This window comes from Cottoperca gobio, chromosome 10, assembly GCF_900634415.1.
Source record: "Cottoperca gobio chromosome 10, fCotGob3.1, whole genome shotgun sequence".
NCBI lineage: Eukaryota > Metazoa > Chordata > Actinopteri > Perciformes > Bovichtidae > Cottoperca > Cottoperca gobio.
The window spans coordinates 20,651,156-20,667,024 of record NC_041364.1 but is presented as its reverse complement, the minus strand read 5'-3'; the positions used below and the strand labels follow the sequence as shown (position 1 = coordinate 20,667,024).

The following is a 15,869-nucleotide window of genomic DNA, read 5'->3' as shown; positions in this document are numbered from 1 at the left end:
TGTTTACTATTCCTGGATTCGTACACACACACACCCACGGGACGAACCCTAGTCATGATGCAGCTGAGCTAAGCGGTTTTTACACACTCTCCCTCTCTCTAATGTAATTGTGTATGTCGGCAACGTTAACAGAAAGGCAGTGTGACCTGCCAGAATATGAGCCCATAGCGCTAATGCGATTACTAGTGTATGAAAAATAATGATAGGCAACGAGAGTGAGACAAAGACGGAGTGGATTGGAGAGAAGGAGCAGGTAAGAGTGAGAAACAGAAAAAGGGCAGCAGCAGAGCAAAAGAGTGAGAAAAAACAGCAGATAAACAGTAATGTAATTGTCATTAGATCAATTTGATCGTAGTCAGAGATCACTGCTTGCGGCGATAAATATTGATCTGATAAAACTACTGCAGCAGAAATGTGTTCCAACATGAATACAGGCAGAGTAGATGAGTAGTTACAGCTGCACTTACTCAGATCATGCAACTCAGGTTGAACAAGCTATGGTAAACAAAGATAGCATCTAGCTGGTGAACATAGTGGAGCATTTAGCAGCTGAAGTCAGATATGTCCCTCAGGAGTTTGTGGAGACCAGTAACAGAGCTAAAAGGAGAGTTAGTCATCAGGTGGACAGAAATTTGACTCCAAATGAATTTCTCTGCTGGTGTAAATGAGGACTTATATATGCTGGATATGTGAATAGGCAACAGTTTTCTATGCTAACAAGTTAGCTACATACTTACAAGTTGCCCTCTGGAGTTTTCTTAATAAGCAACACTTAAACAAAAGTTATGTTTACTTAAGTGTTGCTTATCAAAAGTCATTGCGTGTATCCTTGAGGCTTAACTTCACATTTTCTTCCTCCAATGTTTAGTATTTTGGCTGATCTATTTGCAGAAATGTAATATTCATAACAATATTTTCATTAGTATAAAATTTTCCTGGAACTGAGAATCATGTTCCGTTCCATCGTCCCGGTGCAGGATACAAACTAAATCTCACATAATACCACTCCATAGTGCTAGAGGGGTTAAAACAACCTCCATGGCGCTTTTAAAAAGGTGATAGTCAGTGTTGTGTTATAGCTAGTTTCTGCTGCCCCCTAGTGGCCAGAAAAACACAATTGTAAGTTGAAGCTTCGCCAGTAAAATCATTTATGTTTTACAAATACGTATTTCTTATACAATCCATTGCAAATAGATCATAGAGAAATGTACAACTGCAACCCATGAGGCAAATATGAATGTTGTGTGTAAAGGAGGAGAGGTAAATGGAATGAAAAGAGAAGAAGAAATGATTACGAGGTGAAATTGGCAGGGGAGAGACGTGAAGCGTTTCCCTGGACTCGATATTTTTGACTTTTCATTTGTACCATACAGACTTCACTTCAAGCGGAGTTCCACACATGTTCTGCATGATTGCCCAGAAATTGAAAAAGGGTAAAAAACTCAAAAGGCATGAGACTGAATTCATACTATATTTGAAAATGCAATTACAAGGCTTTTAACGGTTTGTGTTGCCCAGACAGATTGACTCTGGAAACATGCACAAATTAGGAAATGTTCAGTTTGGTCCAAATTCTTCCAGCGCCAGAGAGCAAAGCATTCTCTGCTCTGAGACAGGACAGGAGAGAAAACAGAATAGACTGGAGAGGTCCCTGAGGAGCTCCCTCACCGCCCTGCAGCTTTACACGCCTGCTGTGAGAGAGCACAAAATGCATCACAACAGGAGTGGTGGGGTGTGTGGACAGGCTGCAAAGTGTGCTTTGTTTACACACACACACACACACACACACAGGAGGAGGTTGTGATCCTAAATTACAAACCAAACAGTCAAAATTTTGCAGCAAACATATTTTTAATTTTTAACAAACTAATCGAATCAGACATAAATATATTAACAGCATGTCCTTGCCAAGCTTGGGATTTGAATTATTTCTGCAGCATTTATTTTAGATTTTCCCTTCAGAAAGCTGGAGCTCAGGCTCGACGCTGCTCTGACGCAACAGAAATCAAGGATAAGCTCATTTTTCCCCCATATGGACAGTTCAGTACTGGTTATATCCATCGTTACAGGACGCATGTGCAGCAGCAAACCACTGAAAGAACTATGTAAAGTGTCACAAATGTAATGAGATCAACAGGGGAAGAAATACAAAAGAACTAGCCAATGCATTTCCACGTCAAGAATTCACCTGACAGAACCACACTGATTACATGATTCATCTGCATCTTATTAACCAGTGCAGCCTACAGTAACAATTGACAGACCGAATCCCCTCGTTATTGGACCTGAAATTCAAGCTGAAATTGCTTTCTTCTAAAATTACCACAGCGCAAAATGCTCATGCTTTGGAACTGCAGTAACATGTAGCTCCAGTCCGTTTCATTTGCATTGAATTATAGGTGGCATTTACTAACTTCATTTTGGGTCCACAAATTGATCTGAACTGACTGTTTACGAGGAGGGAAGCAAATAGCTGCGAGTGACATCAAGTGCAAATAGAAATGTCATATAGTTTAACACTACAGTACAAAACCGTGCAAGTCCCTTTTAGCTGTTGCACTTCAAAGTGAAGAGACGACACCGGAGGCAGACGGGATGATCAATAGAACACTCGGAAAACAGAGACTGGTGTCGCTATTAATCAAAAAGGGGCTAATTCTTCAGGTTTCCTCAATATTCCTTCAGATGAAAAGACTTTGCAGATAAAAGCTTGTAAAACGTGATGTAATCATTGCCCATCAGATGTGTCCGTCACTAGTTCATGCTTCCAGGTGAAGTGGTCTGAAAATAATAAAGCTCGCCTGGTTCAGCTGCTCAGATGTCCGTGTTAAAGGAATAGTTCAACATTTTTGGAAATATGCTACTTGATTTACTTTAGACCTAAACGCCGAATGTCTGTACGCTCAACATGAGCCAGGTGCCAGTTAGCTTAGCTTAGCATAAAGACTGGAAGCTGAACACCAACCACAACCAACATTTTGCTGATTAACAAGTCGAGTCTCCATTGATATGTCCGTTCACAAAGAAAAATGTAAAAACAACAAGGTGCGGCTTTATGCTAGGCAGTGCTAGAACTGAAACGTGTCATTTTTACATTTATTTTATAAAATATAAAACCTGTTGATAAATGTGCTTTAAAGTGCCAGGTTATCCGTGTTCCCTGCTTCCAGTCTTTACGCTAAGCTCGCCTGTTAGCTAGAGCTTCTCAACCAACTCTCTAAAAGAAGCGAATAAGCTAATTTCAAAAAAACGTTTTCATCACTGTAGATAATCAGAAATCTAGCTGCTCAAATTGGAGTCATGTAAACTTAGAATGACACTTCCTTCTCACAAGTGAGTCATCCAGATTATAAAGACATCATTAGCAGGTGTGAAGAGGCAGACAATGAAAACACTGGAACTTGTGTTTAGCAGCAGGAAGACAAACCAATCAGAAGTGTCTGTGTACTTATGGATGTTTCTCTGTAAAAGAACACCCAGTTCTGCCTGACAATTAGGTCTTAACAAGGAACATTAGCCTGGAGAACTGAGCCTTAAAGATCGATAGTGATACCACATAATACTAAATCAAGTCTGCATCATGTTGAAAATAAATATGCAAGGCATTCCCCTCTTGTTAGCTTGTCATCCATCCATCTTCCCTTTGTACTCCTCTCCATCGGTCCATCTGTTGTGTTTTATTCTCGTCATCACGCCTTCCTTTTCCTCCCTGCTGAGAGGTAGAGGAGCTGCAGCTTCATTCTCATCTGCAGACTCACAGTCTGGACAGCAAACACAAGTCGGAAAACAAGTAAGTAAATGAATTAATAAACGAGTGCAATTTTGGTGTTCTTTTCTTAAATCAATCAAAACTTACACGAGGCAGATTGGCCATCTTTCTCATCATCACCCCGTGGTCAGAGTCACTATAGACGTTCTTATCCTGACCGGGGTCGTCCGCTAACATGTACAACTCTCCTGCATGGACATCCGAAACATTCACCTAGATAGAGGCAGATGGATCACAGACAAACTATCTGTTAAAGTCATTGAAAATGACACACACACACACACACACACACACACAGTGCAGGTGTACAAACCTGATATGTTTTTGGGTTGAATCCCAGCCAGAGAGTGTATCTATAGTCCCAGGAACGTAGAGAGTAACCCATGATCTTTATGTCTTTAAGGTCAGGGAGGTCAGAGTTCACCTAAAAGAAGAACATTGAAGCAGCTTAAAACTGTAGAACCGTTTCTGCTAGGGCTGTACCGAATAGTTTGAAACGTACTATTCATACATACAAAGCCGGTATTGAGCACAGTTGCAGATGATCAGGCTACACTAATATTATTAGTATTATACATTTCTAAAAGAGTCCAGAGGGCTAGCTTCGTAGGATTGTTTGCCTTGTGTGTTCCAAACATTTCCAATAAATCCAGATAAAGTTAAAAAGTCAACATTCATTGTAAAAAGAAAGATGTGATCATTCCCTAGAGTTTTTAATAGAACGAAATAACTTGTTTCAATCCATAGTTGTTGCCGTTAGCCTTTCAAAAACAACATTTTTACTGCCGTAAAAGAACAGTTTGCACTTTTTGTACGTCGCTTTGGACAAAAGCTAAATGAACTGTGATGCAACTCATTTAATCACTTAATTCAAATTGAGATTTTTGTCCTGAGATAAAAAAAAGTTGCTAGGGACAAACATTCAATGCTTCTATTGAAGTTTTTAATGAAGCTTTGAATGTTTATATAAAAATATATTTTTCTTTTTCTAAAAAGACCTTCGGTGCAGCCCTACTTTCTGCAGTGCTAATCTACAGCTGCTGCCAACTCATCCTGCGAGCCGGCCGATGAGCTGTTGTCAGGCTGCCAAAGTGTTCCGTACGGAGATTAACCTACAGCAGGTGCAGCACTCTCATCTGGATATGTTAATTCAAAGATCTTGTGCTTGTGGCTGGCAGCTCTCGTACGAGCAAGCACACAAAGCAGAGGGGTCAAAGAGCGGAACGACACTCGTTCAACACGACTTCCGCTTTCCTGACCTTCACTCATTTCAACATTTTATATGCATCTACATAATCCATTCATTAAAAGTAACGGTGTGAAATATTAATTTAAAGAATGTGCCTGCCCGATAGAAACTAATAATGATGTAACCTTTAGGTGGCTCATGAAAGCTTTTTGATTTGCTTTTCTAAACACTCCCATCTGGTACCTGAGGTGTATCAGCAGGTCGAGGGTACTGGCTAAAAGATATGGCTTCCTCATCCTCTCCCCTTTCTCTGTGTCGGAAGGTGTGGGCCAGGTTGTCTCCTTCTGTACACAACTCCTCCTGAAAGCAAGAAAACAGACACAAGGGTTCAAAGGAAAGTCCATTAGATCACATTCACATCAGGCATGTTAATGGAGTGTGTACTTCTCCATTCAGTTTGTTTGTCAATGTTAACACAGCGGTATTTGAACCAACTGTACAAAAGGTTCCTGAAGGTCTCGGTGCTGTTCTTGTTGTGCAGTGTGTGTAAAATGTGAAATATGTAAAGGAAATGACATGAAGTCAACTAAACCAAAGGGAAGTTGACTACAGAAGTTCAACAAGCTCGATCAAAGTTACACTGAAGAACAATATTTTATTAAGATAAAAAAAAAAAGGAAAACTTCACCCACAACATGGTCAATAATTCAAAGTACAAATACAAAAACAAATTATTGATGAATTGAACTAAGTGGGGGCAGCGATTACCAACAGCAAAACTATGAGAAAACATCCGTCTACAATCGTGCACGACTCGTGCAGTATAATCCAAATGTCCAGTCATTGCATGACATAGTCACATGCATTTTAACTAAAACCTTACTATTTAAAACACTTCCACATAAAGAGTCTCACACTTTCTCAGGTGTGCTACTCATATGTGCGAGTACTGGTTATGCATATTCCGCTAAACTTTTGTTTTTAGATTCTTCATTCACCTTGGAGGCTTGTGGGAAAAACAAAGTTTTCCTCCCCTAGAGCCATGCCGCCACTGTTGCTAATGAAAAACGCAACAAACTAAACATTGCCACTGTGGTTGGAACAAAAATCAAGTTTTAAGTATATTCACAGGCACATATATCTTAAATAAGTGACAAGTACTAGATTCAATGAGTGCATTCACTCCCATCCACATATACCTGGAAAGAAACATCAGGACAAGGTTCAGGTGCTTTGAGTCCAGCCATGTAAGAGACGGTAGGAAAAACATCCACCAGCTCCACCACGTTTCTTATAACGTTGTCATCTGGAAGAGAGGTCAGCCAATTAGAAAAAGTCTTACATAGCCACTGACAGCAAATTAAGTCAAGATATCCACTAAGATTTACTCGACGCCCTGCTCTTAGATTTCATCATCATTGCACCATTTGCACTTGAAGTAAAAACTGTCCGAGGCAAAATATCAAAGTATATCTATCCCTGTCTAAATACTTTTGAGAGCTCTCCGTGTATATCAAAGACTTCATTAAAGTCAAGTTGGCATAATTATACATCCAACACATTTTTTTATGAGGAATTAGGACCAAAGATTCAAACTTTCAATTTTTTACTTTAAATGATAAGGATTGTTCACATTTTGTGGGTTTTTTTGTCAGTGAAGGGGCCTTACTTTTAAAGATGCGCTCCGGTTGGGTGAGGGCATCAATAAAGGGAAAGGTAGACTCTTCTCGCCAATTATGGCATGTGGTGACTCCAGGAACATAGAAGATAAGAGGGACACGTGTCGTCACATCAAAATTTGAATATTTAGCCCATTCGCCGTGTTCTCCTAACGACCAACCTGCAACAGGAGGGAGGAAGATGTTAAGACAGACCAAAAGGTAGAAATACACTGAAATCTGTGACTCTCCAGCATAAAAATAAAATGTTAGATAGATTCCCAGTCATCTAATATTTGAAAATTATGGCATGCGATTGAACTTTACTGGGTATATATATATATCAAACAGTCATGGAAAGGATTCACTCCAGCATCCTCCACTGAAGGAGACATTAAAAAAAGAAATTAAGTTTCCAAGTCACAAAGTTTAAAAAAAAAAGAAAAGGGAGGTAGTGCAAGAAAGAGATGGGTTTTTAGAGTACAGCAAAATTGTGGAAGGAGGTAATAGCACAATATGCTGTTACAACACTGCCATCTGGTGGTGAAAGAGTCAACTCTGACATGTCTGCAAAATCTTCTTTTAAAAACTTCATAAGTAATGTGCATTGTACAGTTATTTATTTGTGTTTTGACTAGAAATCTTACTCGGATGGTTGATTATACCGAAGCGTGAGTCTTCTCACCGTGATCTGAGGTGAACACCACCATAGTGCTGTTAGACAGCCCCAGCTCATCAAGACTTCCGAGCAGCCGCCCAACTTGAGCGTCCATGTAAGACACAGCAGCGTAATAGTGCTGCCGGATACGCAGCTGGAAGACATGACACAGAATACTTCTAGTGTATATTTCAGGCGGTAGAAACCATGGAAACCAAGTTTCAAGACAAGAAAAATAAAGTGAACCTGATTGGAACAAAGAAAGTGACCTAATGATTTTAGAAAGTAGTTAAACCTTACTTTACAGCAGTTACCTCCACCAAATATGTCCTGCATGTGTTGATCACATCTCCACATTTAGAGTTGTATAAAACAGTTTAATTATATTCGTATGTCAAGAAATCTTGAATGGTTCTCTTCAGTTCATGTCACAGTCTCAGTTCATGTCACAGAGTCTCAGTTCACAGAGTCTCAGTTCATGTCACAGAGTCTCAGTTCACAGAGTCTCAGTTCATGTCACAGAGTCTCAGTTCACAGAGTCTCAGTTCACAGAGTCTCAGTTCATGTCACAGAGTCTCAGTTCACAGAGTCTCAGTTCATGTCACAGAGTCTCAGTTCACAGAGTCTCAGTTCACAGAGTCTCAGTTCATGTCACAGAGTCTCAGTTCATGTCAGAGTCTCAGTTCATGTCACAGAGTCTCAGTTCATGTCACAGAGTCTCAGTTCATGTCAGAGTCTCAGTTCACAGAGTCTCAGTTCATGTCAGAGTCTCAGTTCATGTCAGAGTCTCAGTTCATGTCAGAGTCTCAGTTCACAGAGTCTCAGTTCATGTCAGAGTCTCAGTTCATGTCACAGAGTCTCAGTTCACAGAGTCTCAGTTCATGTCAGAGTCTCAGTTCATGTCAGAGTCTCAGTTCACAGAGTCTCAGTTCATGTCAGAGTCTCAGTTCATGTCACAGAGTCTCAGTTCATGTCACAGAGTCTCAGTTCATGTCACAGAGTCTCAGTTCATGTCACAGAGTCTCAGTTCATGTCAGAGTCTCAGTTGGCCAGGATTGATAACATTACTTTTCTTACGTATAAGCCATATCATGGGGCATTTTCATGTTATTTCTCCCAACTTAATGCCCGAATTAAGCATCAGATGACCGACAGCCACCCTAAAACCTAAGCTTGTAAAAATGATTTCAATACATTTGAGCACATTGTTTTCTCAGCGAGTCTTGGTGGTTCAGGCTCAGGGGCAGCAAAACGACTACAAATCATGTCGATCCATAGTCCATGCTCCCCTTTTAGGATGGCTATACATTTGCTTTATTACGCCAAACAATCTGTAATAAAATAAGGTCTTTTGTTTTCAGTAACATAATAGAATGTTGTCAATTTATTTTAAGGGAGAACCGTGGTTTCCTCCATGGACCACTTTCATGAGCACCATTGTCGCACAATATCTGTTTTATTGCCGAGACATAAATCACAACCTTAGTGACAGAGCTATTTAGACAGAGATTTTAATATTGAGATTGTTTAATAAACATCTAAATTTGGAAAAGAATCATAAATCAAACAATTAGAGTGACTTTGATGTAGATCAGAACACATTTTACAGATGAATTATGCATGAATGTAGGCAATTCCAAAAGGGTTCACATTATTTTTCTTGCCACTGTAAATGGTTTGAGAGCAGCCAGTTCATACCTGAAAGTCTTTAGGAATTGGTCCATAGGGGAAGCTAATATTGAGCTTTTGGACATCGTCTCTCCTCCTCACGTCCATCCAGGGGTTGTAGGCCACAGGTGGAAGGAGTTTAGAGACATTGGGGTCAGGGGCCAGAGTCATTTGGTCTATGGGATATAGACTCAGGTACTCCTGTAATATATAAGAAACAGGATGTTAAATAAAACTAGGTACACCTACTACACAATACGAATAACAGCTGGACTTGCATTATGACGATCCACTTCATTGGTTCTGTTTGTTGGTCAGAAACGATGCAAAAATTCCAGCAGCCTAAAGATTTGGAAAACGTATCCATGCTTTTAGTACGGTCTCCACTACCGTTAAGTCTTTTATCACCTGCCTCAGCATCTCTCCATTTCAACTCCAACGGGTCCGGAAGAACACCGCAACTTCATTGTCTTTTAGGATCAATTTAAGCATTACATAGTCCAGGGGTGTCCAAACTTTTTTCAAAGAGGGCCAAATTTGATAACGTGAAGATGTCCAGGGCCAAAAGTCCCTTCTGACATTTTTTAACTATAAAAGTTACATACAAAATACACTGTTAAATAACTATTTTCTTTGCCAGTTGAAAAATAAAGATAATTGTGACAATGTAACCATTATCACAATTCATGCCACTCAGGCAGGCGTGAACAACTGTAAAAACAGTTCTGCCTTTCATTCATATCTGGAGAGTCGGATAACATTGAACAAACTATATGGAATACCTTAAACTTCCATGAAGTTGATAATATCTCTACCTCGTGTTCATTTTAAACAGGAGTTATAAGTAATGCAAAGTTTTCTGTTATCATTAAAGTTTACAACGTGTGAATTTTGCTCTCGTCTTCTACAAGACCATTCAGAAAGTAATAGTTTGTGTCTCATCTACAGGTAAGTAACATCAACAGTTATAGCCACATCTTATTCAAGAGTTTAATAAAATAAGTGCTTTTGGCTTTTCACTGTAAATAGTGATCGATGTTACCGTTCAAAACATTCAGAGTTTCAGACTGACCAAGAAACAGGTAACTGACACTAATGAGAAGGCTGATACTGAGATCTGGATTTCAGTAGACAGGCCAGGTCTGTTTGAGGGCAGTGGTTGAGATGCGTAAAAAGGTCACTTGTTACATTAATATCATCGTCAACTCCTCTTAAAAAGATCAGGAGCTGTGCAGTGTCAGATGTATCTGTGCTTTCATCCCAGGCTAATGAAAAATAAGATTGGCCGCCGGGCCGGACTTTGGACATGCCTGCCATAGTCTGTACTAAAGGAGCTGTTTTACTGTGTGGCCTCAAGGAGGACTCCCAGGTCTAGAAACCTGTCTGGAAAGCTGGAAACAAAGATGGCACATTTGCTGCTGTTGCTCTTTAACAGCCTACTGCCAGAGGCTAAACCAGTCCCACCTAGAAAAGAAAAGAAAACTCATCTAAAACCCATGTTTTTTGGACTTTCTTTTAAGTACAAATGAGGAAATATTTAATCTGGCTGAGATTGCTGCGTGTCCAGACAATATGGGGTAGATCACATGTAGCACACATCACCTGCCAGAGAGCTGGCTTGACCTTTCCCTCTTTTTATCTCTCAATTTACACTTGTGGGAACCTCTTTGGCATGCTGACATTAGTCTCCTCATTCTACTCCTTCCACTTCATCATGCGCTCTTCCTCCGTCACGCCGGATTGCATCTCCTATATATCAAGATCAGTCTTTAAAGTCACTTCACATACAGTATGCATCTCTCAATTATATCTGTCAGAAGTTCCTTTTCTATTCCCCGTTTTTTTACATAAACATTCCCACATCCAAAACTAGTAACTTTAGGCTTTCGCTTCATAAGAACATGGCCATTAATTAAAAAGTCGTTTCTCACTCCTCACTCTTCTGTTCCAGTCATCACATGCTCTCTCCTCCATGTTAACGCCATCATTCATTGTCATTCTCAGCCATTATTTGCTCAGCCTTGGTCTTGTGAGAATCATGACTCTCCTAGAGTCTTTGTCCACCACAGAAGTGTCAAGCATAACAGCCTCTTGCAGCAGGACAATGACTTTCACTTTTCCACTCCACAAGTATCGTGGATGGGGACTAAGTGAATTGTATAATGCATCACTGGGACTGAATATCAGTCTTTATGAATGAGCATTACAGAAATTCCACCAGAAGGATAGTTGCATGCAGTCAAGTACAGCCAACAAGAGTTAGTGTTTGCAGACACGTAGTGTTGAAAAACCATGAGTTTGCAATAGAGAGACTGACATGTCAGCCGATACCCAAAAACAAACTGGTTCTTTTTAGCTGTAGAGTTATTTATCAATGTAGATAGTTTACCAGTCTACAGATGTCTTCCTTCTCTCGAATATAATTGAACTAAGAATACCAGACATTTAGTAGACTATACAAATAAAAGTGAAATTCCACAATTCTAAAAAGCAAATATAAAAACAATGTATCCAAACGATATCAAAGTGGACATGGGGATTCCATGTACTTCAACATACACTTCGATATCGTTTGGACACTGTCTTTTGTAGGAAGTTAAACGGCCCTGTCCAAATCCATTATATATTGCTAAGAAAGAATTCTCTCCCAAAAACATTTTACAAGACTTCATTTGAACACCTCATGATAACGTTAGAAATGTACCTACGCCCAATACAAATCTTCTCTGAATAGAGCTTGAATGCATCATACAGAGTCATTTGAACCTCGCTACTTTAACGTTAGCTCTGCAGGACTTTCTCTGAAAACTGAAACATAATATAGAAAGCGTATAGTATAGGCGTTTAGTCTTTGTGCATGTGCAACTTGCCGGAACGGATCGATAAGATCAATTGATAGTCACGGAGGCATGGGATACCAAGGAATCGGACAACTTGGAACAAGTTCAAAAAGGGTTCTCGACACCCATCCCTACCCAGGACAACCTGACGCCGGTAATTCACAAGCCCGTCATGTTTTTTGAATTTTTGGCATCGACTTGGTACTGAAGTCTGTTCTTGCGACATCCCTAAATGTAACAAGATGGCACTTATTACAAATCGCAAAAGAAATACATTTGAAAAACTCAACAGAACATACTCAATGTCTTTCCAGACATCATGACCCCGTTGCTCAAGATAATCCACAGACCTTGTTGTGAGCCGTTTCATGTAGGAACCATTTTCTTTCTATCAAACCACACCCGCCAACGAGTGAGCACAAGCCTCTGTACTGAGGTGGGCTGTTATTGTAAAAAAAGCATCCCGAAAGCCATTTACACATCTACAGCATGTGATCATCTGACAGGAGAAGGATTTTCCATACATTGCTCTTTTACAATGCACTGTATGAGCCATGTAAAACGAACATGAATACTATGACACTATTGACCGCTATGGTTTAAAAAGTGTGGCTCAGATACAGTGGGCTTACAAGCAGCATTTTCTTAGCCGATTCAAAAACAGTGTTAACGAATGAACTTGTTAAAGCATGTTATAAATCACATCATTTGTGTGATGCAACCATTATGCATGTTACATCTTAAGGAGTGCACAGGTGTTTATATTAACAATAATAAATTGTATTTATAAAACGCCTTTCAAAGCTAAAAGCAATCTCAAGGCGCTAAAATGCAGGACAACAACAAACATAAGATTTTATGGAAAGGCTTTTGGGAAAGGGAAAGGTTTTTAGGCTCTTCTTGAAGGAGTCGGTGGCCTGTGGACATGTACCTGTGGTATCCTGAAGGGTATGTGCGGTTTGTGAAAGCCCACAGCCAAGAAGAAAGGAACGTCACCGTTGGCCCGACTCTTCAGTAGCCTCACTGCCTCGTCTGTGCTCTCCAGGTCAGGGAGGGTTCCCCCAGGCTGCTGTGTGACGTTCACTGCACATAGTAAGTTTGCGTGGAGTTTGCCATCGTCTCCTTTACACATCTGTAAATAAGGTTTTTATACAAATTAAAAGCCAAGTGTATGCACAGTTCCTGCTGAGATGTAATGTCAGTTTCCATCTTCAATTTATGTTGGCCGCTCTGGTAATCTGATGCCAAATGGAAATTCACCCAGCTGTTCTCATTCATACCTAAAAACTACACGATAGATAGATAGATCTAAATACAAATTACAGGAGGAGGAATAACTTCAAAGTTAATGCTCACTCTCTGGTACATTCACCAACAGAGCATGCAGAAACAATGCTACTTGAAGCAAAGTAGATGTACTTCCACCAGTCTTTCTGTAACAAGGTTGACAGTATAAACTTATTTCTTGATCAGTTTCAGACAAGAAATGAGACAATGTCTTCCAGGTTAAAAACCCTAAGTTCTAAACCAATATCCAAAGTTAAATGTGTTCTGAAAATGAAAAGCTACAAATTGTACAATAAAAAGGCAGTTTTGTTGTTTGTTTCTGCCACAAAATGAGGGATCAGACTTGCTAGATCTACATTAGACTTCAGATTTAATTCATATTATTAAAACATTTCGAATGATCTCTTTCTGTCAGAAAGGTTAGTGTAATTATCACTGATATTATATTCAATCGCAATTAGTCTTTTTAGGTGTACCAAGTCAGACATAACCTATTTAATTGCACATGTGTAAATTATACTTTTCCCTATTTATTTATTTTTACACACCTTTTCTTTCTCATATCTAAACGAAGCAGGGTGGTAGGCAGGGATGGACCAGCTGTAGGGGTAGTCATCAGTGTAGTTAGAGGCAATACCTAAAGAAAGAAAATACAAGTGTGTTCTTCTCAAAATACAACTCAGGCTCATCATTACTATGCGGTACATCTGTGCTTCTTACTGCAGTTTCAGTGGTAACCAGTCAACACAGATGTATGCATCACTTCCTAAATGTGCTGCTGTGCCTGCTTGTGGAAATTGTGCTTCATCACTCACTTAAATTTTTAATTAAAATGTTTTGAATGTGAATAATCTTACCTGGATGAAATACCTTGCCCACAGATAAGGTTAAGTACCCTCTAGATTTAAAGTACTGGGGTAGGGTTGTGTAGTTTCCAGAATGGACTCTCCAGTAGGAGTTGAAGTCATAGAGCCTGGTCGTGTCTGGTCTACGACTAGTTAACATGGACGTACGACTGGGAGCACACACAGCTTGCTGAGAGAGGAAAATACACTTAAGGATTTACATGAGGTTATAATTTAAGACAACATATACAACGCCAACTGACCTGCGCATATGCATTGAGAAAAACTTGGCTTTTGGATGCCAGTTGGTCAATGTTTGGTGATTTTACCACAGAGTCCCCATAGCAGCCTAATGATGTCCGCATATCATCTGCCATGATGAAAACGACATTTCTCCTCCCTAAAAGCAACAATACCACACAACAATTCATTCATTGCTTTATAGCTTTCAAATACACCTATGAAGCAAATTTCTAGATGTTTGCCAAGGAAAGCTAAATAGCAGGTAGGGGTAAAATTATCCTAAAACTAGGTGCTGATAAACACGTAAATACAGCAACAAGTGTGAACTAAATGGAAATTAGAGTGACACTGGATAACATAAATACTACACAGATAAAAGCTAAACAGAAACTTGCAGGTTCTCTTCAACTAATAGACTCAAACCGACAAGTAAACATTAGAGACAAAGAGTCATTCAATGGGTCAATTAAATTAATTACATTCAGCTTGCTCCATCTACAGCCACATCAACATAATAAGCACTCATTACCTGCTAATGCGAGCGAATTACTGAGATGTACTGTTCAGGCAGCCTAACACAACACACTCAAATAAATCTACACGCCAAAAAGACAACCAGTCCATTTATTTTCATGCTAATAAAGCCGTCACATAGCTATAAAGACATCTTCACAAGTGTTGCTGGCTATCCATTTAACAAGTACAAACTCTAACGTTACCTCGTCTTGCCACAACAGCAACAGCTAGTGTGTGAAAAACCAGGAGCAGAAGCCATATTCGGACACATATGTACATTTTGGTTTGGCGGAGAAGACCAATGACACGATACCCTTCAGATAAAACTTATTCAAAAGTTAATCGCACATCCCCTCTGGAGTTTCAGCCGTCTTCCCACAGTCTGGTTTATAAACAAACGAGCACGTTCTTGTTGATTTTAAATAACTTCCTGATTATCGAGAATGGAAGTGAAATGTTTTCATTGGTCCACTCAGCAGTCGCCCCGCCCCGAAACGCTAATCATATTAGTTAAATCATGTGTCAATCATTTTAAAACCATACCGGTGTTTTTGCTTAACTTGACGCTGCTGTAGCTCAGAGATGGTACATGACAGGAGGTTTTACTCTGCACCTATGCTCTGCACCAAATTGACTTTTCTAATTGTAACAAAATATATTCCGGTTAATGTCTCCCGAGTTACATGACTGAAACGTTTATTAAAGTAACAATACGTTTGAGAACTCAAAGAGTGAACAATAAGGAATCACAGTTGAAAGATTTATGGTATTGAACACATTTAACAGACGCCTATGTCTCTATATTTAAGAACTTAACCTTATCATCGAAATGCATTCCAAATAAACATTTTACAACGTGGAAAAAAGCATCCAGAATCTTTGCTATGCAGTCGAAATGGTTACCCTCAATTTGCAAAACCTTGCGAATACTTTACCGAGATTACACATAATGTCATTTTAGATTAGCAAAAGGAATATTAACATAATTAATAAGAAAAATAAGAGAGTAAGAAAATGTTTCTTTAGTGTCTAAGTTTAACTGAATTATAACTGCCATAAGTGCAAAGAGTTGCAGAACAAACTGACAAGTTGAGATCTGTTGGTCTCTGATTTTAAGTCAAGCAGACTCCTTTTAAAATGGAAACAGGTGGAGCTGAGCTGAGGTGAGCCAAGCAACCAGCAAGCACGTCTGAGTG

At 39.5% G+C, this 15,869-nt stretch overlaps 1 protein-coding gene across 1 annotated transcript; it reads right to left on the bottom strand.

Annotated features, from left to right (window-relative positions):
* Nucleotides 1–1,832: 1,832 nt before the first annotated feature.
* On the bottom strand, nt 1,833–15,088 carry ids (iduronate 2-sulfatase). Its single transcript, XM_029442161.1, has 13 exons — nt 14,877–15,088; nt 14,178–14,314; nt 13,927–14,104; nt 13,618–13,706; nt 12,714–12,914; nt 8,973–9,143; nt 7,302–7,428; nt 6,628–6,798; nt 6,158–6,264; nt 5,202–5,318; nt 4,083–4,193; nt 3,857–3,982; nt 1,833–3,761 (listed from the first exon to the last, which is right to left on the bottom strand). The coding sequence occupies exons 1-13, from the start codon at nt 14,950–14,952 to the stop codon at nt 3,690–3,692; spliced, it is 1,683 nt and encodes a 560-aa protein (XP_029298021.1). The 5' UTR covers nt 14,953–15,088; the 3' UTR covers nt 1,833–3,689.
* Nucleotides 15,089–15,869: the final 781 nt, after the last annotated feature.

Coding starts and splice junctions, on each gene's coding strand:
- ids (XM_029442161.1), bottom strand. CDS start 14,952: ATGTACATATGTGTCCGAATATGGCTTCTGCTCCTGGTTTTTCACACA. Junction 9,144..12,713: donor TACCCTTCAGGATACCACAG/GTACATGTCCAC, acceptor TATATATTACAG/GAGTACCTGAGTCTATATCC. Junction 6,265..6,627: donor ACCGGAGCGCATCTTTAAAA/GTAAGGCCCCTT, acceptor CCTCTCTTCCAG/ATGACAACGTTATAAGAAAC.